Source organism: Herpailurus yagouaroundi, unplaced genomic scaffold, assembly GCF_014898765.1.
Source record: "Herpailurus yagouaroundi ecotype Mexico unplaced genomic scaffold, PumYag 163, whole genome shotgun sequence".
Classification (NCBI taxonomy): Eukaryota; Metazoa; Chordata; class Mammalia; order Carnivora; family Felidae; genus Herpailurus; species Herpailurus yagouaroundi.
In genome coordinates this window covers 3,502,656-3,526,678 of record NW_024412404.1, presented here as the reverse complement: position 1 = coordinate 3,526,678, position 24,023 = coordinate 3,502,656, and the positions used below count along the sequence as shown (strand labels likewise).

General features: G+C 35.7%; 1 protein-coding gene across 2 annotated transcripts in view; it reads left to right on the top strand.

Annotated features, from left to right (window-relative positions):
- TMEM26 (transmembrane protein 26) overlaps window positions 1-24,023 on the top strand; it is a 47,585-nt gene that overhangs the window by 6,965 nt on the left and 16,597 nt on the right. For both annotated transcript variants that reach the window (XM_040485126.1, XM_040485127.1), the window contains exons 2-4: window positions 9,013-9,091; window positions 14,823-14,936; window positions 16,852-17,072. In XM_040485126.1, coding sequence (XP_040341060.1) covers window positions 9,013-9,091; window positions 14,823-14,936; window positions 16,852-17,072 — 414 coding nt within the window. The remainder of the gene's footprint in view (window positions 1-9,012; window positions 9,092-14,822; window positions 14,937-16,851; window positions 17,073-24,023) is intronic.

The window sequence follows — 24,023 nt, the reverse complement described above, 5'->3', positions numbered from 1 at the left end:
TTTTGAGAGGCAGAGAACGAGCGGGAGAGGGGCAGAAAGAGAGAGGGAGACACAAAATCCCAAGCAGGCTCCAGGCTCTGAGCTGTCAGCACAGAGCCTCATACGAGGCTCGAACTCATGGACTGTGAGATCATGACCTGAGCTGAAGTCTGATGCGTAACGGACAAAAGCCACTCAGGCGCCGCCTGATTTTGTTTCTTTTCTCTGAGTATGAATCCACAGTAGTTGTTTAGGAAGGGGTATTATATTTTATCCTCGATTTGTCTGACCTTACAGAGCCAGCTGGCATACAGCTAACAATGTTGTGCACTTATCAGAATAACAATTAATATTCCTTAGGGGGGAAAAAGTCCTCTCTACCATCAGTGCAGCTGCCAGCCCTTGTTGGGTCCTTCAGTACTCCTTTGCTTTCTTATTTCCCTGAATTAGCCTCCTATCTCACACACCTGTTTTAATCCACCTCGAATAGCTTCCTGATAAATTGGCTGTGCCATTTTCTGACAGTGCGTTAACAGTAGTGATGAGTATGATGATGAAGGGGACGGTGATGGTGATAATGGGGGTGCAAACAGTTATCAATTACTGAGTACTAACAGTACTGCAAGCCTGCTTTACATCCATTATCTCTGGGAATCCTCACAATAACACTATGAGTTAGTTTTTATCTTTTTTTTTTTCAAGTTTCTTAAGGTTTATTTATTTTTGAGAGGTAGAGAGCGCAAGTGGGACAGAGGCAGAGGGAGGGGGGACAGAGGATCCAAACCGGGCTCTGCGCTGACAGCAGCGAGCCCGATCCTGGTCTTGAACTTATAAACTGTGACATCATGACCTGAGTTGAGGTCCCTCACCATCTGAGCCATCCAGGTGCCCCATGAGTTAGTTTTAATCTTCATTCCCATTTTATGATGAGGATACTGCTGCACAGCAAGACTCCATCACTTGTGTAAGGTCGCAACTAGTTATAAAAAAAATCACAAAAACAACTCCTAGCATCCACTGAGTCCTCACATTTACTGAGCCAAGAATTCACATCGTCCACATTACCTGATTTGGTCCTCACCATAACCCCAGAGGTATTATTCTTGCCTCTCCTGGCAAAGGAGGAAGCAAAACCTCAGAGAAGGAGTCTCCATCCCAGCACTGAACTCCATCAGCCTATTTCTTGTGCTCTGCATTCAACATCTGATTGGGTTTTCTCTGTGGAAAATACAACTACATAAATTTTTAGGATCAAGGATTCCCGATAGCAAAGAAAGGGTCAAAGTATTTTTCTATTTTTCAAACTTGGGTTGGCAAAATTCTGGGGGACCTGAAAATGAGCACTGGGATGATTTTGCCTAGTGCAGACTTTGGGAAAGTCCAGACTACACATGGACGTGTCTCAGAGACATACTTGCACAAGCAGACATACTTGTAAAACCAAAATAGGATGTAAAACAAAACAGAAGAGGAGGAAAAATCTCGAGTGCCTTTATTTTGGGTCCCAAAGTAAAGAAACAATCTCTTCTACAGACCAGAAATAAATACCACTGTCTTTTATAGAATGAAATAAGTTAAAGCATTACATAAATACCATCCATCATGCATTTTATCCTCTCAGAGACCATTAAAATTCCTGTAGTCATTAACATTTAAGTTCACTTAATCATTAAACAATCATTTATTGTACTAAGTGCTATAATGATGTTTTTGAAGGAATATAAAATAGAGGCAGTTCTATGGGAACAGGAGGAAACAACACTCTGAGAACAAAATAATTTTCCACGAATTAAGCCCAAGACTGCAGAATGTCTGCAGAATAAAGATATGATCAGTACAGTAGGCTTGTTAGACAAGGAAAATTTCTCAGGTAAGTGATTTATGTACGAGCTTCTGTAGTAGCTGGGGTTTTACAAGAGTGTAGAGAAGAGAGAAGGGCTTTTCAGGTGGAGGCAATATCATGATGGCAGGGTTTTAGTTGGAACCAATTCATTTAACAAGATGCCATGATTTTCTTTGCCTCGGAAATTTTCCATGAGAAAAATAAAACATAGAGCCTAAAATTGATGCAGATTTTGGTTAGTCGTCCTAAAGCACACGGCTGAGTTTTGAACGTGAGCGACTCCAATTTTAATAAAGCTTGTTCTTGCTTTAGGTATCCTTTTGGAAAATTTTAAGTGGAGTATATAGTACTAATTTTGCTGCCAGCTTATATCATAATTTGGGAATATGACTTTATTTAAAAAAAAAAAAAACAACCGGCAGCAGCAATCAATGAAAATTACAATTAAGAGCCCTAATAGTCACCTTTGGAGGTATTCTCTTTGCAAAGTCTAAAGGTGGGCATTTTTTAAAGGGCTTTTGAGGTATGAAGAATGGTTCCACTGCAGGGGGTATTTTCAGCCCTTAATGAAATTCCTCCCAGGCTCTCTGTTCTTGTGCTTAGTCCGCTCTCTCATAAGATCAGACAGACAAACCCATCATCTGATTTTGGCACCTATTAAAACACGCACACTCCTTGTTAAATTTTTCCTTTTAGGAGCAGATCTCATGAGTAAATGCCCAGTTAGTTTTGGCCTCCTCCCCTCCCTAGTGGGCGGGCACAGGCAAAGGGCTCTGGGAGGGAGGTGATTGTGAGGTTATGGTAAGCTAGTTAAGAAGGCCACCAAAAGGGTGGGGGCTGGAATTGAACTAGTGACTTCCCAAGTGTTCAGAGGTTCAGTGGTCTGCAAGAGCATTGGGCACATTTGGAGGTGTATGCTGAGGCTGTCATATTGGCCACTCTTTCCTGCTCTGTATTGACACAAAGCCCTTGATGAGCAGCCCAGAGGGAAATCGTGGATGTTAAGGCCCACTTGGAGAAAGCAGTCTGTGTGAAAGAGGGCAGACAATCCTTGAACTGTGAGATACCCTTTGGGGGCTTGTGAAAGGGTATCTTGACCCAGTTTCTTGATTTCCATGAAATTAGGCCTATTATTATAAAATGCCCTGGAAATTTTATTGAGGATACTCAAGGCAGTTGAACGTGAGATTGTGAAACTAGTATCCTTACAACTCCAATCCACCTTTGTAGAGTAGGGAATACTGAAGAATGAGATACAAATAAAATCATGATCCACATTGAAGTAATCTTGGGACATTATTTTGCTTCACTTAAATATTATCTATTTTCTGATTCATGCGTATGATTAGAAGACTAGAATCCTCATTGTTTGCAGAGAGGAAAGCTAAACAGGGCCGTAGGCAATAGGATAGTTAATTTTTCTATTTGCTTATTTATATTGTGATATGCTTCTGAGATGAATGAATCTTACTTTCTCAATAAGGAAGCACTAACTCATTTTTAGAAAAAATAAAATGGAATCCTGATTTTAGACTAATGGTGAACTTAGATAAATAAGATCCCTTTGTAGGGCCAAATTGTTAAATGTCATGAAATAATCATTTTGTGAAAAATACTGTAATTTGTTGAAATGACAACTTTTTATGATAAATAATATTTTTCGATGAAACAAACTGAAAAAAAAATGAGGATAGACCTTTAACAGCTCAGGGAAGTGTCTAGCATGTAGGAAATAAACATCTGTACTTGGTAAACAAATGAGTACATAAACAAATAGAGGGAAAAAAAAAAAAAAAACCTTCAAGATAGGTGATACTCCTGCCATGTACTTTAATGAGAACTGATAGGGTGAATAAACCCTGAAGTTTCAAAACCAAAACTAAAATACCAAACTTCTGTGGAGAGACAGAATATCTTTAGGAAGATATTAATTTAAAAAATAGCTAATTCAGGGGCGCCTGGGTGGCGCAGTCGGTTAAGCGTCCGACTTCAGCCAGGTCATGATCTCGCGGTCCGTGAGTTCGAGCCCCGCGTCGGGCTCTGGGCTGATGGCTCGGAGCCTGGAGCCTGTTTCCGATTCTGTGTCTCCCTCTCTCTCTGCCCCTCGCCCGTTCATGCTCTGTCTCTCTCTGTCCCAAAAATAAATAAAAACGTTGAAAAAAAAAGACATTAAAAAATAGCGAATTCAAATAATTTGTCACTAAAGTATTAATGTTGCACACATTCTGTATTCTGACAGAGTAGTAGGAATTGGTATTATAGTAAAGCTGAGTCTCTAAGGGCAGATAGTGGATTAGTAATGGGGTAGTATACATTTTATAAAAATTTCCCACGTGGACATATCTTCTGAATTTGATCATAAGTTTATCAGTTTTTGTCAGCTTGTGAATAAATAGTGTATCTTATATTTAAAAACAAGTATCCAGAAACCTGATTTAAGTTATTTCTGGGTTGGCTAGATCCTTCTATGGTATTAGACTTCGTACAAAATACTTGGCATTGACTTACTTCTGATGCCATTAAGACATAAAGACTGGAGTAAAATTATTTGGTAGCTCCTAAGAAAAGGCACACAATTTGATTAATTACATAGAAAAAGGTGGGGTCGGGTCTAGTTTTTAATTTTTAGAGTTCAGATTCTCCTTGGTTCCAAAGGTGAATTACACTGACAATGCATGATCAAGAATATAGCAAACCTTCTAACTAATAAGTAGTGGCTAGAGTGTCACCTTGAAATATTAAATCTTTCATAGTAGCAAAACAATATTATATTCATATAAGAACAGAATAATTAATTTCTTCGGTAAAACTTCTGATAAGATTCCATTTATGATGATATTTTATGAAGAAATTTCTAGCTAAACCAGCAACAGATTGTCAAGAAAATAGAAAACAGAAAAATCAACCAAGGCCTTATCAAATCAATAAATATTTATGGGTAACCCACCTTGGGCCAGATACTGTGGGAGGACCTGAGGGTATAATGATGCACTCACACTTTTTGTGCTTATACTACCTACAGTTGCCAGGAGACAACTGATGGGAAACATGCACATACACATGCACACACATACAGTTATAAATTTTGAGGACCTATAAGGTAAAAGTGAAAAGTGCTATAGACAAGCATGACAAGGAAATCTAATTGAGACTGGAGGGACAAGAAAAGTTTTTCTGTAGAGTTCCATATACCTGACATGAGCTATGAAAAGGAGATACACGGGTGAAAAGTGGATGGAATAAAGAGATATTTCAAGGGAGAGAAATACATGTGTGAAGGCCTGAGTTAGGAAGACACATAGGTTTTCTCCAGAAATGAATGAAAAGCAATGTTATAGGAGCACAGTGAGGAAAAATGGCAAGCAACAAAGCCCAAGAGTTAGCCCGGGCCCTGACCGTGCAACATTCTGTAGGTCATCATGGGCAAATGGCCCATGCAAACCACAACTGTATAACAGTAATTGCCATAACATCGAATATGGAGTTTGTCCTCAGCAGCGCAAACAATTTCCTTTGATTCAAGATGTCTTAAATAGCTTTAGTTTGGGGAATTATAGTTTGAAAATAGGATTGATTGTGAGTTGGTTGAAGAAACAGTCTTCCGAACTGGTGCCCTTTGGGTAGGTACCAGTTATGTAGCTGTGAGTTTACTTGTAGAACGGAGCCTAGACAAGGGAGTAGCTCACATGTATTAAGCATGTACGCCATCAGGCCCGTGGCACACACTGCCTCATTTAATCCTCACACCCATCCTAGGAGGTGGGTGTTATGGTCTCCATTTTATAGATGAGGACACTGAGTCACAGGGAAGGTAGTGAATTCCACTACCCTGGAAGAGACAAGATTCAAATTTGGGTCTCCTAGGTTTGTGAAATTTCTACTGCAGTGTAATAATTCCTCAAGGGACACACTCCGGGAGCATACTAGACCTCATGGAATGGGAATAAAAGTCAGGTAGATGCTAGTACCCTTCATTCCCTCCATTTGCTTAGTCCTCCCATTATTCATAAATTCACAGATTAAACATTTAAGGATGTGCTTAGTAAGCATTTATTGAGGACTTAGTAAGACACCTGATACCACTGAGAAGAGGAAAAGATGAATGAGAAGTAAGAGGGAAGGGACATAAATATATAGAAGACTCAAAAATCTCCCTTCAAGGAGCCTTTATTAGGAAAGCTAAGGCTTATATACACATAACCATGAAATAGGGGAGAATATGTTGGGTCACGGGAGAAATATAAGCTAAGATTAATTCCTGCTATGCTTCTGAAATACAGGTAGGATGTTGATGGGTAGAGATGTAAGAGGACAGCATTCCGTAGCAGGCAGTCATAATTTGGGAGGACATTTGCTCTAAAACCATTTCAGAACCTCTCTTCTCAGATTAATCAAGCTAACGGAGCATGGAACACTTTGTTCTATATATGGCTAAAATGTAATCCTCATATCCAAAATACAATATATTTAGACACATTTTAACACTTCCCTAGATAATTGAGACTTCTATTTTCTCCATAAGTTTTGCTGTTGTTTTAATTTAATTTCAGCTGTACAATGACCACTGCCTGCTACAGGGAATTAGAAGGAGAGGAAGGAGAGAAGGGACCTCCTGATGCTGCTTTGCTATTATTTACCTTGGGGTGCTGTGCATTTCATCAATAACTCTACCTGGAAGCTTCCTGAAATTCCAGCAAATCCTCTCAGGTGTAGGGTTAAGAGGATGGGACATGTGAGGAAAAGGCTATGGACTGAGTTGAATAGGATAAATTCTTGGGCTTTCGGTGCGATTGCTTCTTTCTACCTCCTTTTCACTTATGTCAAAAAAGTCTGTGAAGATGAACTGAAGTGAGGGGAACTTTAGAGAAAACATTTTATTTTGTTTTGGGGCTATGACACAGGAAGAGAAAAGGGAAGTGGAAAGACTAGAATATCGAAGCTTTGAATATCAGATTACAGAATTTAGATTTTCTGTGGCAGGCAACATAGAAAATCTTGGATCTTGAAGTTTTTAGTTTTGGTATTTTGATATAACCAGATTCCTAATTAGAGGAAGTATCTTCAAATGGGATAGTATTTTATTTTTCAATTATAGAAATAAGCCTCATGCATACAAGATGTTAAGAGTTGTTGTTATCTGTTTAACCTTGTTTAAGAGCTATCATATGTTCAGTCCAGAGTTTCCTTAGATATTATTGTAATGGCATTGTTAGGGGAGTCAATCTCAAAATTAATCCCAAGAGAGTCAAGAAAACTGCAGTCCAGTGGACATTTGACATAGCAGAACAAACATTTACATATTCCAAATGTCCTTGCGACTGGAAATCATTTCCTTTCTTAGTCACACAAAGGAAATACTCTCTCCTGATGTTTCCCTTGATATGTAAGGTCAAGGAATTAATTCCCCCCCCACCCTTTTTTTAGGCGGATGTTCAACCATGGGGCTTTTGCTCTCTCTCCATCGCTCAGCCATCTGCCAAGATTTCAATAATATCATGACCTATAACCTTTGTTTCAAAATTGGTTCTTTGCAGGAAATCAAAGATGGAGGAATTTCTATATTAAATACTGATTTTTAAAGAATTCGCTTTCTTTTGTCCTTTCTTTCTTCTCCCCAGAAGTTAAAAGGCAATATTAGTGAAAGGGTTAATAGCCTTTCTTTAAAAAGTCCATTCTAGATGTTTTCTTCCACTTAGGTCTGGTCACTTTTCTCTCCTGGGTTATAATAATATGGTTTTAATACTAATTCATCTTGAATAATTGTATTTATTGAGGAATTAGCATTTCTAATTTTTAGGTTATTTTAAACCACCACAAGCATATACTATAAGTATTTTAATAAAATTATATTAGCTTACAATTTTGACTTTGAGATGGTCTATAAAGCAATAGTCCAATCTAAAATGAAGTGCAATTTGAAGAAATAAATTTGGAAAGTATGCTATTTTTCTCTTATTTCAAAGTTCTAAGGACACATTTTCATTGTATAATGTCTTATAAAAATATTAATAGTAATTACCTGTTATGATGTGCCTACCTCTGCTAGGCATTCTTTACAGAAAGTATAATAAAGACCTCTGTGGGATAAATGTGACCACTATGGACTGAATTCTGTTTCCCATAAATTCATATGTTGAAACCCTAACCCCCAATGTGACTCTATTTTGAGATAGAGGTTTTAGGAAATGAGGTCATAAGGGTAAGATCTTAAGCCAATAAGATTGATAGACTTTTAAGAGGAGAAGAGAGATCTCTCTTTCTCTCCTTGTGAAGTGCATGTGCCCCGAGGAAAGGCCATGTGAAGACACAGCAAGAAGGTGTCTTCTAAAAACCAGGAAGAGAGACATCACCAAACCCCAATCATCTTTGAACCCCAATCTTAGACTACCAACCTCCAGAACTGTGAGAAAATAAGTTTCTGTTGTTTAAACTACCCAATCTGTGGTATGTTGGTATGGCAGTCCAAGATGACTAATACAGTGACTGTCCCCATTTTGTGGATTAGGAAGCAAACTGAGAGTCACTGGCAAAACTGATATTTGAAACTGATTATTTTTTATTATAAAGGCCCACTATTTGAACCGCCCTCGGAATTTTGAGCCAGAAATAATGAATGTAGATAGCTTTAAAAAAATACCAAGCACTTCATGTGTTGTTGTTTGTTTGCATTTTTATTTTCACTAGGCTTAGCAGATACAGTCAGTAGATTTTGCTCATTCCTATTCATTATCATCTGATTTTTGTGTTCTAGCAGGATGTTACTATTTGAGCTTTCAGAATTCTAGGTTAATATTAAAAAATGCAGCCAATTTTCCTGAAATTGAAATGCTGAGAAATCCAAGAAGATTTACTGTTGCTGTATTTGCTATCTGTAAAACATATTAAACACAAAATATCCAGTTTTGTGCCTGCAACTAGTTGGCAGTGTCCCATTAAACCATATTAAAATTAACTTCTATTAATTGGATTAGAAATTCAGTGAGAATGACAGCTGCTAGTGCCTTTTGCAGTTACTTTGTTTCTCTATAATCCATATGGCAGAAATCACATAATGCTTTTTTCCCCATTGAAATGAACACTTGAGATAAAGAGGATTGACTGGATGTGATCAGGGTATGTGCATTTGTTTTGTTTTCTTTAATTTTTTTTTTTTTGCAAAAACTAAACTATCTTTTTCTCTTCTTCCACAGGTTTTCACCAGCCATATTTATATATCTGATTAGCATTGTTCCATCATTATGGCTTCTTGAAATGCACCATGAGACCCAGGTATGGCCTTTTGGAAAGTAGGAAAGTGGAAAATTCATCAATAAACTACTTTCATACTATAATCCAATTTGTTTCAGAAATGCATGTCTCAGAGGAATTGGAGTTATCAAGAATTGAATAAGTAAGAGGCCATTAGCAAAAGAAAGTGAATTCACAATCTGTCAAAACCGATAAAAATGTTACATTTGTTTAAGATTTAAAATTACATAATTAATTAACAATTTATGTTAGAGATCTTGTTCCTAAGCATCCCCTGACCTCCGAATATGCTAGAGTTTATATGGGGGGGGGGGCAGGCTGTGTGTAAAAATTTGGCTTTAAACTTTACAGATTTAATGAGTTTCTATATTGTACCAAGAATGGGCAGGGCTCAATAATCCAGCATCCTCTGAAATATTTTTAAAAATAGCAAAAACAAAATAGAAACCCATTGTCTATACCCTGCTATGTAAATACAGTCAAACTTGGAGGGTCTATTTGAAATAGTCTATCTTAAAATTTAGGCCTTACAGATTACAAAAGATTCCCTTTTGAGAGTCCTAAAGTCCTATGATCTGTTTTAGTGAAATAGGAATTCTATTCTGGAGCCAGACACTCAGGGTAAAGGAGAGGAGTATGGCACCCACCATTGGGAAAGGTGGGCTATATGTATGAGGACCACACTGATTTAAAAAATAAACAGTGGTTTCCAATAAGAGTCCCTAATCTATATATAAAGAAAGAGCTGCTAAGCGAGTTGCTTCTCACATGGGCAACCCTAAGTCTCAGGCTCTGGAATGGTCTCACAATCTGTTGTTATTAAGGCTCCATACTGTGGATGGCAGATCCCATCAGATTCCAGACCACACTTCACATCTTCAGAGCGTGGATAAAGGAACTAGGTTACAGATGAACTTTAGCTATGGTATAATTTTAGTACCTTTACTGATAAAATGCTTTAGTCAAGATAAGACTTTGCCCCTATACAGATTTCTTTCCTACAGTCAATCATTTTATAGTAAAGTTAAGCCTCTTGTGTATGTTTCAGATATTCAAACTGCATCTGGAAAATGTTCCAAATTTTAGGTACACACAGGGGAATTTAACTCTATGGACTATTTTTGAAGAATTCCACAAGCACATACCAATAAAACAGGCATAAAGAAAACATTTATCTGCCTTAAATCTCCTATTTAAAAAGTGTTAAAGTCATAGGCTATCTCTATGTCTGTGGCAAAAATATTTTTGTAACAATAAATAGACTGGTTCAAGTTATCATGGTTTTTAAAACTGTACCATGAGGAGTTAGGGGACTGTTTCAATTTCCTTACTACTTACAACTTTCAGGGTTATGGAAATAAGCTCTGGTGATTTGAATCATTTCTTTCCTTCACATCCAATTCTATAACATGACTATCATCCACAATAACGATTCATTTCCCCAAACGCTTTTATAATATAAATGCATTGCACAGTTAATTGATATACAGGTCAAATCCCATTACAACAAATAGCATGCAACCAAAAGCTCTCTTTTTAATAAAAAAAAGATTTTTGAGCCCCAGGCAGTACCTCTCTAATTTTCATACTACAAAAGAAATTGGACCTTTAGTAGTAATGGATTTGACTCATTTTGACACTAAAAATTAAAATGAATGCCCAAAGATTGAATTGGGCAGGGTGGGCAGAGATGGAAGTAGAAAAAAGTAAGAGAAAGAGAGAAAAAACAGTAGTGGAATTGCATCTAAGGAAAATAAATGGCAGAAAAAAGGGAGGCACAGCAATTCTCTTAGTCCATTCATTTAAAAATGTTTGGTTGGGATAATAATCACTTTTCTTTATATCATCCTTTTTTTTCTGAAAGTATTTTCAAATACATTTTCTCCTTTATGAACTCAGGAACTCCATAAGTTATGCATGGTATATATATATATATATATATATATCTACTTTATAAAAGAGGACGGCTAAGACTCAGAAAGATTAAGTAATTTTCTCAAGGCCTGCTCAGCTAATCAGTAAGAATTCTGGGGCTTAGCACCTAGGCCTTGATCCCTGCTCAGTTAACCCACACTGCCTTTCTCAGTTACATGTTCTATGTTTTACAGGAGTTTTGCATCAAAATCATCTGACTTTTTTTTCATGACAGGAAAGAATAATTAGTTTCTTTTCACATTTTCCATGTATTCTACATCCTAAAAGTTCTAACCTGTGTTTTGGCATTCGTAAAACATCTTGACCTATTTCATGAAGAGATTCCAAATCTTAAATGATCAATTCTGTGCCTTCATTTCTGAATCTGGCTAGGTCTACATAGCTGAAAACAACTATGACTGTAACTCTCAAGTCTATTTACGAAGTAGCAAAATTAAAGCAATGAAAAGTTTCTAGTCTTGAAGGTGTTTTAGTCTGGTTTGACCCAAAGGAATATTTTTGAAGCTAATAAGAGTTTTTAAGACATAGCCCATGAAAAAGTGGTTTGTTGGTACCCAGAACATCTACATGACTCACCTATACAACGCGAAATGTAAATAATATTACCATAAAAACAGTACAAGTTGGGTTAGGTTATAGGCATCAAACCAGTTGGTTTTTGCTGTCCAAATGCAGTTGCCACTTAAAGGAAAATTTCATCATTTTGTAGTAAGTAGAATTACAAGAATGGAATGGGACTCAGATAGGTTGTAATATCTTAATATGGACTACAAAGCTATTTGCTACTGCAGTGCAGATGACTTTATTTAAATAATATGTCTATGGATTTTTGGTGATAAGGATGTAAAAAAACATATGAAGGTCACCATTTTTAATATACACTGTGCTTTCATGCCTGCAAATAAAGTGGTCGAAATTTGTTTCCTATTGCCTATTTGATTCTCACAAAGCTACTATGCAAAGAGGATTTGTTGCTTGGTTCAAAGATTGAATTTTTTATCTTCATTATCTTTTCTTGGAGCCTTAGCTGTACAGAAAAAAATAGTGTGCAAACAGCTGGATTTTTGCTTTTAGAGATATGGCACATGGCCATTTTTCCTAATTATTCTTGTCATTTCACTCATAACACTAGTTGTTTTGGGAGAGACTAGAAAAAAAATAGCTTCTTGACATTTCTTTTTACTTTTTCAAGTGGTTTATTTAATGATTGATGCAGTATCCAAAATAATTAAGAAAAATATACTTCTCACAGCGTTAGCATTTGAAAAAAAATAGTTTCTCTAAACCCAAATACATGAGTGTGGATATGTGGTGCTGGTGGTGGTGATGGCAGTGCATCTGTTTGTGTATGTTTCAAAAGTATGCTAGCCCTGCAGGTGTTTAAAACAAAATCTTCAATCTTTTTTTTTTTAAACAGTGTGTGAAATAATCAGTGGCTACCACTACATTTTCAAGTGCCACCCCTTTTCTCTCTTATAAATCTTTTCTCTACCTCAGATTCCCAGCATCTGGATAAAAATCATGCACAGTCCACCTGCAGAAATTTACACACAAAATGAAAGAGTGAGGGGGGAAAACATTTAGTTTAGGTCTTTGTCAAATTTTTCGTAAACCTAAGTTGACTTTCAAACTGCCACTAAAATGTATATTTTGATGGGTGAACATGATAATTCTTTTGATTGTTATAGTGCTTAACAGGCAAGATTGAATGTAATTGGATTACCGACCTAAGCAAATGGTATTTTAGATAAAGAGCCTTCTGGACAAGAAATAAACTCTTAGAATCAACACTTTGGCCAAGATCATACATGTTTTAATGCTGTCATTGGTTGTTGATTTGTTTTGCAATTGTTCCAGGATTCAAGAAAGGAAACCCAACTATGACTCCATAAATTGTACAGCTCTCAAATACCAACAGCAGTTTTCACAGAACTAGAACAAACAATCCTAAAATTTGTCTGGATCCACCTAAGACCTAAAATAGCCAAAGCAATCTTAAAAAAAGAAAAGCAAAGCTGGAGGCATCACAATTCCAGAGTTCAAGTTGCATTACAAAGTTGTAGTGATCAAGACAGTATGGTACTGGCACAAAAGCAGACACGTAGATCAATAGAACAGAATAGAAAGCCCAGAAAAGAACCCACAACTATATGGTCAACTAATCTTTGACAAAGCAAGAAATAATATTCAATGGGAAAAAGACTGTCTCTTCAACAAATGGTGTTGGGAAAACTGGACAGCAACATGCAGAAAAATGAACTTGGACCACTTTCTTACACCACACACAAACATAAATTCAAAATGGATTAAAGACCTAAACGTGACACCTGAAACCATAAAAATCCTGGAAGAGGACACAGGCACTAACATCTTTGACATTGGGTGTAGCAATTTTTTTCTGGGATTTGTCTCCTGAGGCAAGGGAAACAAAAGCAAAAATAAACTACTGGGACTACATCAAAATAAAAAGCTCAGCACAGTGAAGGAAACAACAAAACTAAAAGGCAACCTATTGAATGGGAGAAGATGTTTGGAAATGACATATCTGAGAAGGGGTTAGTATTATATATATATATATATATATATATATATATATATATATATATATATATATATATATATAAAACTTCTAAAACTCAACACCCAAAAACCAAATAATCCAATTAAAAATGGGCAGAAGTCATGAACAGATATTTCTCCAAAGAAGACATACAGATGGCCAAAAGACACATGAAAAGATGCACATCACCACTTATCAGGGAAATGCAAATCAGAGCTATAATGAGATATCGCCTCACACGTGTCAGAATGGCTAAAATCAACAACACAAGAAAGAACAGTGCTGGCAAGGATGTGGAGAAAAATGAACCCTTGTGCACTGTTGATGGGAATGCAAACTGGTGCAGCCAATGTGGAAAACAGTATGAAGGTTCCTCAGAAAGTTAAAGCTAGAACTACCTTAGGATCCAGCAATTGTACTATGAGGTATTTACCCGATTAATACAAAACACTAATTCAAAGGGATATATTCACCCCTATTTTTATGGCAGAATATTTATAATAGCCCAATTATGGAAGCAGCCCAAGTGTCCATCGATAAATGAATGGATAAAGAAGAGGTGGTATATATATTCAACGAAATATTATTCAGCCATATAAAAGACTGAAATCTTGCCATTTGCAATGACATGGATAAAGCTAGAGAGTATAATGCTAAGTGAAATAAGCCAGTCAGAGAAAGACAAATACCATATAATTTCACTCATATGTGGAATATAAGAAAAAAACAAATGATCAAAGGGGGGAAAAAAAGAGAGACAAAACAAACAAACAAAAAAACTGGACAATTATAGAGAACAAACTGATGGTTACCAGAGAGGAGCTGGGGTGGGGGTGGGGGTGAGTTAAATAGGTGATCAGGATTAAGGAGTGCACTTGAGATGAGCACTGGGTGATGTATGAAATTGTTAAATCACTATATTGTACACCTGAAACTAATATAACACTGTATGTGTATTAATTGGAATTAAAATTAAAACTTAAAACATTCTACAGCTCTGCACAATGAACTTGGAGCTTCTACATCCTCATAGACTTGTGGGAAAATAAAACATGTATAGTTGAGTCTGCTCTCATATTAATTGAAAAGTGGTTTTCTATCTCAAGACTATAATCTGATTTTTGGAAATGTTTATGCATGCTGTGTAAACTCCGCATATCTACTCATAATTGCTTAAATAATTGAAGCCACTTGGAACTCTACCTATTGTGTGTTTTTTTTTTTTTTTTACATATTGCCTTTTTACAAAATTCTTAGCATTGCAGTAGCCAATCTGAAGGGATGTCACAAAATACCAGCAGCAAAGGAAACTTCAATCAAACTTTGATGTCAAGTGAACAAGCCAATGGAGCAGATGATCTCATTAAGACGGTGAGAGCTTTTTCCACTGTATTTTAAAGTCTCTGGCAAATCACCTTTTCATTTGGTGAGAATAACATGCTCTACACCTTGCAGCTCATTCTTTCCTAAGGAAATTTGCCAATCATTTAATCGTTTGCTCAGGATTTTGCAAAACAATTGTATTTTTATATTTATTAAACACATTTAACATGCATAATAGTCATATATATCTAATATACCTGTATATTAATAGGTATATTTAACTTGCAGCATTAAGTAACCTATAACACTTAGGTCAGACAATGTATGCACAAAGGGAGATACATATTTTTGGTAAAGGAATGATATAGTTAAAAGATTGGGATCTGTCCTGTATATATTTTAGGAGTTTACATTAATAAAATAGGGAAGATTTTCAGCCAAAATAGAATTACTTCTTTGTTCTTCACATGCCTGATATTTGTCAAACTAACCATGGCCTATTAGGAAATGATATATGGGAGAGACTTGAGGCCCAGGCCTGTACCAATGAGCCATGGTTTCAACAATAAGATAGATTATTGATTCTAAGAGATTTAATTCAGTCTAATTCATGGATTCTAAATCAAGCTCCCGTCACAGCTGACTGACATCACTTTGAAAAAATCACTTAATCTCTCTGTATCTCAGTTTTTCATCTGACAGTTGAAAGTATTAATATCTACCCCACTAGTATGCTTCCTATAAGAATTAAGTAGGATGTATGGGGCACTTGGGTGGCTCAGTCAGTTAAGTGTCTGACTTTGGCTCAGGTCATGATCTCGTGGTTCATGAGTTCAAGCCCTGCGTCAGGCTCTGTGCTGCCAGCTCAGAGCCTGGAGCCTGCTTCAGATTCTGTGTCTCCCTCTCTCTCTGCCCCTCTCCCACTCACACTCTGCCCCTCTCTCTCTCAAAAATAAATAAACATAAAAAAAAGAATTGAGTAAGATGTATATGAAGTCTCATAGAAGAAATATGAAATAGTGTGTAAAGGCAAGATCACTGATCTTCATGCGTGGCTTCAATCAGGTTAGCATCCTGCCTTGTCTTATCCTGCCCTTACCTGTACATCAGTAAGTAATTGAGAGGAGTAAATAGATTTGCACAAACATAGTCAAGTTACTTGTATAAATCAGAATCAACTATCCAATCCACCGGAGACCAACATTCCTGGTCTTTAAAAGATTATAGCCTCTGAGGGCCAGTGATATAATTTAAAACTGATTTAGAAGTTAAACGGGCAAGAGATATCATTCAGAAAACAAGAAAGGGGTGTAAATTTTTCTCAGAGTCCAAGATTAAAGGCAGAATAAAATTTGGTTGCTAGCTTATAGATTTTTCAATTATGTTAAATGTTCAAAATAAAAATAGTAACTATAGTTAGTCTCTTTCTTTACATTTACATAATTAATAAACATTATTATACATTCTCTCATTTGATGTAGCAGTGTTTTAGAGCAATAAAAAACAAGAGATTTGTACCATGTTAAAATATTCCCAGATTACTAAATTCAGACTTGAAATCTCTGAAAGAAAAATACAAGGATTTTTTTGTGATTTTAATATGGTATTTAAAAAGTTTTGCTATGTGTTGTGTCATACTTTGTTACAGAGAAAGTAAAATGAGAAGTGATCTTTAAAACGTCATCAGATTGGCTCTTTAAATACCAAATGTTACAATCCTACTAGCAAGTGTGAGGTTTAAATTACTTCTTATAAGGCTGCCCCATTTTAAGAACCATGTTAGCTTTTTTTCTCCAGAGTCTTCAGTTGAAAGGAGCTTTATTTTCTTTAGTAAGTGAAGAATCATTTTTATGAAAATGACCTTCCACAAAAACTGTGGATTGAAAGCCATGGTGAAGATGGCATCACTTTCCAAGGTGGCAGCTCATGGTCCTTCTCTCTGTATGACATTTCTGTTACACAGGCCAAAGTTTTTGTAAATAACTTATCTACAGTATGTGAAAAAGTTTGGACTTTGGGACTCCATCAGACATTCTTGCTAATGCTCATAATTGGAAGATGGCTTCTACCCATTGGAGGCGGGATCACTAGGGACCAACTCTCTCAACTTCTCCTTATGTTTGTGGGAACAGCTGCTGACATACTGGAATTCACAAGTGAGACCCTGGAGGAACAAAATGTGAGGTAAGTAGGCCTGCAAGGTCAGGCCCTCATACGTGTCTATTCTTTTATTTACAGAAGAAATATAAGGATTTCCAGTCTATCATATGACCAGTGATATAATCATAGAATTTCCTGATGTTCAGGTCTAGGTACGAGCCCAGTTTATATATACATGAACTTCCTGCTAAGGAAAATGGGCAAATAATATTTCCTTTGGGTGAGAACAGAAAGGCTCTACATGTCTGCATGACCATAACTAACCTATGGGGCTGTGGTGATCAGAAAACCTAGAGGTAGAGTCACCATCCATAGCTCCTCTCTCATATTCTCAAATGTCCAGGAATGCCCCCAATCATAAAATTCTCTTCTAGAGCAGAGCATAGCTACCGTTCCAGGAAATCACCTAGAAAAGACATAAGGAAATCTCTCCTCTACCCAGGTGAGAATTTATATTCCCTCATGTGAGTGGAGAATGGGGCAGATTAGGTTGGGGTTTTTTTTGTTTTGTTTTGTTTTTTTTTCACTAAATTTTATTTTTAGTCAGTTTTGTTCAAAGTGCCCAAAGGCTTTCTGGTGGAGATGCCTATAAATTAAAACTTATTGAGTTGGTACTTTTATTTTTGCCACAAGCAAATAAACTCAGAATCCATGATCACATCTGTTTATGGAACTACTTTCTTACCTTTAGGGATTTAAGTCTGAGTGCCTGTATGTACTTTCAGCTTGGGTTGTTTTGCACTATGCTATAAAAATAAATTGCAATGAAGCTGGCTTTTAATGCTACACTTTACTTTATGCTGTGTTTCTCAAATAACGAAACATAAAGCTGAGCAAAATGCACTAACTTACTGAGTAAACTTAATATCCCAATTATAGCACAAAGTATATCTGTAACCATAGGTTACCTGTATATAATCATTTCCTATTCCATTTGTACTGATTTTTCTTATACTTTATTAAGTACACATAGAGTTTTAAAAAGAATTCAATTTAAATTGATCCATTGTCCTCAAAATGTTGATTTCAGTTTTGTATCTTTAATACCTTACATTTAGCCAGTGCTTTACATTGTATAACAAATTTTCAGATACTTTAGGACACTTATGACACAATGGGATTACAAGAAAAACATGAAAAAATCATGACCAAGCACATAAAAACAATAAGTAACTATATAGGCACAGTGACAGGGCCATAAAAATACAAATATGACTAGCCAAACTGTATAGAAATAAACACATACATGCTAAATATCTAGGGAGATGGGAGGGATATAGGGTAGGAAAGGGTGCTAGGTGGTTACTGAAGAGCAAATGGTGAGTAAGTAGTGAGAGAAATTCTGGACACACAGTCGTATCCCAATCCAGGTAATTTCAATTCAGCAAATTCTCCTGCCACCTACAAATTAATGTGAACATTTCAAAAACCTTTTTTTTTCTTATTTTAAACTTGTATTATGTCATGAGAAGGGATCAAATAAAGTATGCCCTGGTTATTGTTTTAAATTTTTAATTTTTTTAATGTTTATTTATTTTTGACAGAGAGAGAGACACAGCATGAGCAGGGGAGGGGCAGAGAGAGAGAGGGAGACACAGAATCCGAAGCAGGCTCCAGGCTCTGAGCTGTCAGCACAGAGCCCAACACGGGGCTTCAACTCACAGATCGCAAGATCATGACCTGAGCCGAAGTCAGACACAACCGACTGAACCACCCAGGCACCCCTGTTTTAAAATTTCTTTTAGGTTTCATGGTTTCAGACTGAAGTTTTTTTTATTTTTATTTATTTACCTTTTAAAATGTTTATTTATTTTGAAAGAAAGAGAGAGAGTACATGAGCAAGAGAAGGGCAGAAAGAGAGGGAGGGAGAGAATTCTAAGCAGGCTCTGCACTGGGCTCCATCCCATAAACTGTGAGAACATGACCTGAGCCGCAATCAAGAGTTGGATGCTTAACCGACTGAACCATCCAAGCTCCTCTCATTTTATTTTTGATATAACTACATGGTGTCAGTGACCTTCTGTAGTCTCCTCCCACACGACTCCATCACTACTCAGACTCAGAAAGAATTTAGAATTTTTTCTCCCTCTTAAAACCCACCTTCTGAGTTTTGATTTTGTCACCAGTATCTTCTGTACTGCAAGGGTAGACACTGCAAATGTCATCTCTTCAGAGGAGAGACTTAAACCTCTCCCACTGGGGTATAGCCTTCCCCTTTGACCTTAAAAAAGACGATCATGAAAAATAAATTTAATGTGCTTATGAAAGATGTTCACGTGCAATAGTAAAGAAGGCTACTTCATTATAACCTACTTACCATTACCTATTTTTATAACATTTTATTTTCTATTTTTAATTTAATTCCATAATTTGGGCTGACAGATTTAGGAGAAAACCTTCAATAATGTGTACACCACGATGATATCTAGCTCTCTTTCCTGCATCCTGGCTAAATATCTCAAATTCAATTTTTTAAACTTAAATCAATTTCTTTCTGTATGCTCACTTTAAGTTCATTTGCCTAATAGTTATGAATTTACATGGACTTGTGAGATGCTGCAAATTTTTTCTTAAGAGCTTAACTTTACACACCATAAAATTCAACTATTCTAATTCTGTGGTTCGATATTTAGTAAATTTATTAATGTGTAACCATAATCAGAATCTAGATTCCTTATAGCTGTTTGGAGTCAATTCTCACTCATTCCTACAGCGAACCCTAGGCAACCTCTGATATGCTTTCTTTCTGCACAGTGTCCTTTTCTAGAAATTTCATGTAAAAGGTATCATAAAATATGTAGTGTTTTGTGTGTAGCTTTTTCACCTAGGATGTTTCTAGGGTTCATTCACACTGTTTCATGTATTGGTAGTTAGCCGCTTTTTAATTGCTAAATAGTATTCCATGCATATACCACATTTTATTTATTCATTTAATAGTTGATATATGTGTGTACTGCTATTATCTTGCTATTAAGAATGAGATGGCTATGAACATACACTAAAATCCTTTGTATAGATCTTTTTTTTATTTCTCTTGGGTATATGCCTAGGAGTAGAATGACTTGGTTTATGTTAAGTACATGTTTAATTGTTTAAGAAACTACCAAACTGTTTTCTAAAGTGGCTGTATATTTTTGTATTCCATTTCTTCTCATTTTCACCATTTTTTCAGTATTTTGATTATAAACATTCTGTTATGTTCTTGTGGTATCATATTACAGGGTTTTATTTATTTACTTTTTAGTTTCATTTTTAAATATAATTTATTGTCAAGTTAGCTAACATGCAGCGTATACAGTGTGCTCTTGGCTTTGGGAGTAGATTTCCATGATTCATCACTTACATGAAGCACCCAGTGCTCATCCCAACAAGTGCCTTCCTCAATGCCCATCACCCATTTTCTTCACCCCTTCCATCCTCAGTTTGTTGTCTGTATTTAAAGGTCTCTTATGGTTTGCTTCCCTCTCTGTTTGTAACTATTTTTTTTCCTTCCCCCACAGTGCTCTGCTAAGTTTCTCAACTTCCACATATGAGTGAAAACATATGATATCTGTCTTTCTCTAACTGACTTATTTCACTTAGGATAATACCCTCCAGTTCCATCCATGTCATTGCAAATGGCAAGATTTCATTCTTTTTCATTGCCAAGTAGTATTGCATTTTATAAATATCCCACTTATTATTTATCCATTCACCAGTTGATGGACATTTGGGCTCTTCCCATAATTTTGCTATTGTTGATAGTGCTGCTATAAATATTCAGGTACATGTTCTCCCATGAATCAGCACTCTATATTCTTTGGATAAATTCCTAGTAGTGCTATTGCTGGGTAGAAGGGCAGTTGTATCTTTAATTTTTTGAGGAACTTCCATACTGTTTTCCAGAGTGGCTGCACCAGTTTGCATTCCCACCAACAGTGCAAAAGAGTTCCCCTTTCTCCATCCTCACCAACATCTGTTCTTTCCTGAATTGATAATTTTAGCCACTCTGACCAGTGTGAGGTGATATCTCAATGTAGTTTTGATTTGTATTTCCCTGATGATGAGCCAATGTTGAGCATCTGGATGTCTTCTTTGGAAAGTGTCTATTCATGCCTTTTGCTCATTTCTTCATTGGATTATTGGTTTTTTGGGTGTTGAGTTTCGTAAGTGCTTTATAGATTTTGGATACTAACCCTCTACCCAATATGTCATTTGCAGATATCTTCTTCCATTCCGTTGGTTGTCTTTTAGTTTTGTTGATTGTTTCTTTTGCTGTGCAGAAGCTTCTTATCTTGATGAGGTCCCAATAGTTAATTTTTAATTTTGTTTCTCTTGCCTTCAGAGACGTGTCAATTAAGAATTTGCTATGCCTGAGGTAAAAGAGGTTGTTGCCTGCTTTCTCTTCTAGGATTTTGATGCTTTCCTGTCTCACATTTAGGCCTTTCATCCATTTTGAATTTATTTTTGTGTATGGTATAATAACGTGGTCCAGTTTCATTCTTCTGTATGTTGCTGTCCAGTTCTCTTGGCACCATTTGCTAGAGACTGTTTCTTTTTTCCATTGTATACTCTTTCCTGCTTTGTTGAAGATTAGTTGGTCATACATTTGTGGGTCCATTTCTTTTTCTCTATTCTACTCCACTGTTCTATGTGTCTGTTTTTGTGCCAATACCATACTGTCTTTATGATTACAGTCTGTACTGGAGTACAGGCTAAAGTCCAGGATTGTGATGCCTCCAGCTTTGATTTTCTTTTTCAACATTACTTTGGCTATTTAGGGTCTTTTGTGGTTCCATGCAACATGTTGTAGGTTTCTAAACTTTATTTATTTATTTATTTATTTATTTATTTATTTATTTATATATTTATTTATTTAGAGAGCAGGGTCAGGGCAGAGAGAAAGGGAGAGAGAGAACCCCAAGCAGGCTCCACACTGACAGCATGGAGGGCTCCATCTCACATACCATGAGATTGTGACCTGAGCTGAAATCAAGATTCAGAGGGTTAACAGACTGAGCCACCCAGATGCCCCCATATTATAGTTTTAATTTCTGTTTCCCTAATGACTAAACATGTTGAGCATCTGTCTATGTGCTAATTAGCTAATCCTATATTTTCCTTCAGTGAGGTGTCTGTTCAAATTTTCATCCATTTTTTGTTCAATTAATTTTTTATTGTTGATTTGTAAGAGTTCTTTATATTATTTATATTTGGACATAAGTTCTTCTTTAGGTACATAAATGTAATTCCCCCCCCCCCGCAAGTATACAGCTTTCTTTTCATTTTTTGTCATTCAAAGACTATTTTTTAAAATTTTGATAATGTATCATATCAATTTTTTTATTTTAAGTAGTGCTTTGGGTGCCATATCTAGGAAATATTTTCCTCATCAAAACTGGAACTACTTCCATGTATAATAATCTGACTTAACTTTTTTGTGGTGTAATATAAGGATCTAAGTTTGTGTTCTGTCTTTTTGTTGTTGTTGTTTTTTGGCACTGTACCAGAACATTATTTTGTCCTAGCTGAGACCAATTATGTCAGCACCATTTGTGGAAAAGACTTTCCCTACTAAATTGCCTTGATATCTTTGTCAAAAATCAACTGACCACATCTGTAAGAGTTTTCTTATATTTTCTATTGTGTTCTATTGCTCTATATTATCTATCCTTATGCCAATAACATACTATTGTGATACTGGAATTTTATGATAAGTTTGAAACTTGATGCTATAAGTCTTCTAACATTGTCCTTTTATAAAAAGTTTTTGGGTATTCTAGGTCCTCTGTATTTCCATTTAAGTTTGATGATCAGTTTGTCAAATTTTATAAAGTAATCCTCCTGGAGTCTTGATAAGGATTGTATTAAATCTAAGCATCAATTTGTGAAGAAAGGACATCTTAATATTAAGTCTTTTAATATGTAAACATGAATCATCTCATCATTTACTTAGATGTTCCTTAACTTTTCTTATCAATGTTTTGAAGTTTTCGATATATGGGTCTTATTATGCTTTTCCTTAAACTTATTCTTAAGTATTTTATTCTTTTTGACAAAATTATTTTCTTAATTTCTTAATTTTTTTTAAATTTCTTAATTTCTTAATATGTAATATTGCTACTACATAAAAATACAATTGACTTTTTTTATTATGATCTTGTACCCAGCAACCATGAACTTGTTTATTAGTTTTGTAAATTCCTCAGGATTTTCTACATGTAAGTTAATGCCATTTGTAATTAAGATAGTTTTCATTCTTTCTAATCTGCATGACATTAATTTCTTTTTCTTGCTTTATTGCAGTGGCTAGAATTTCTAGTACAATGTTGAATAGAAGTATAAGAGTAGGCATTTCAATCACAAAGGATAAGCATTCTGTCTTTCACTATTAAGGATGTTGTTAGGTATAGGTTTTTCACAGATATACTTTATAGATGCCCTTGATCAGTTGGAGGGAATTCTTATTTATATCTAGGGTATTGAGAGTTTCTTGCTTGCTTGCTTGCTTTTTGTTCTTTCTTTCTTATGGACATTGAGTTTTGTTTATTGATTTTTCTATTTTTATTAAGAATATTATGTGATGGTGTTTTGCATTCTATAAATATGGTATATTACATTAACTAGTTTTCAGAAGATAAAACAAACCTTGACGTCCTGAGTCAAGATAAATCTCACTTGATTATAGTATATAATGGTTTCTAAGTATTGCTATTATTTGTTTGCTAACATTTTGTTAATAATTTTTACAACTATGCCCATTAGCATATTGATATATAGTCATATTTTCTAATGATATATTTTTCTTGCTTTAGTATTAGGATAATACTGCACTCAGTGAATACCTCAGGAAGCATCCCTTCTTTCTTTATTTTCTGAAAGATTTTATAAAGGATTGGTATTAATTTTTCTTTAAATATTTTAAAGGTTTTTCTATTGGGAAGATATTTTATTTCTAATAGGTTTTTCTATTGGGAAGATATTTTATTTCTAATA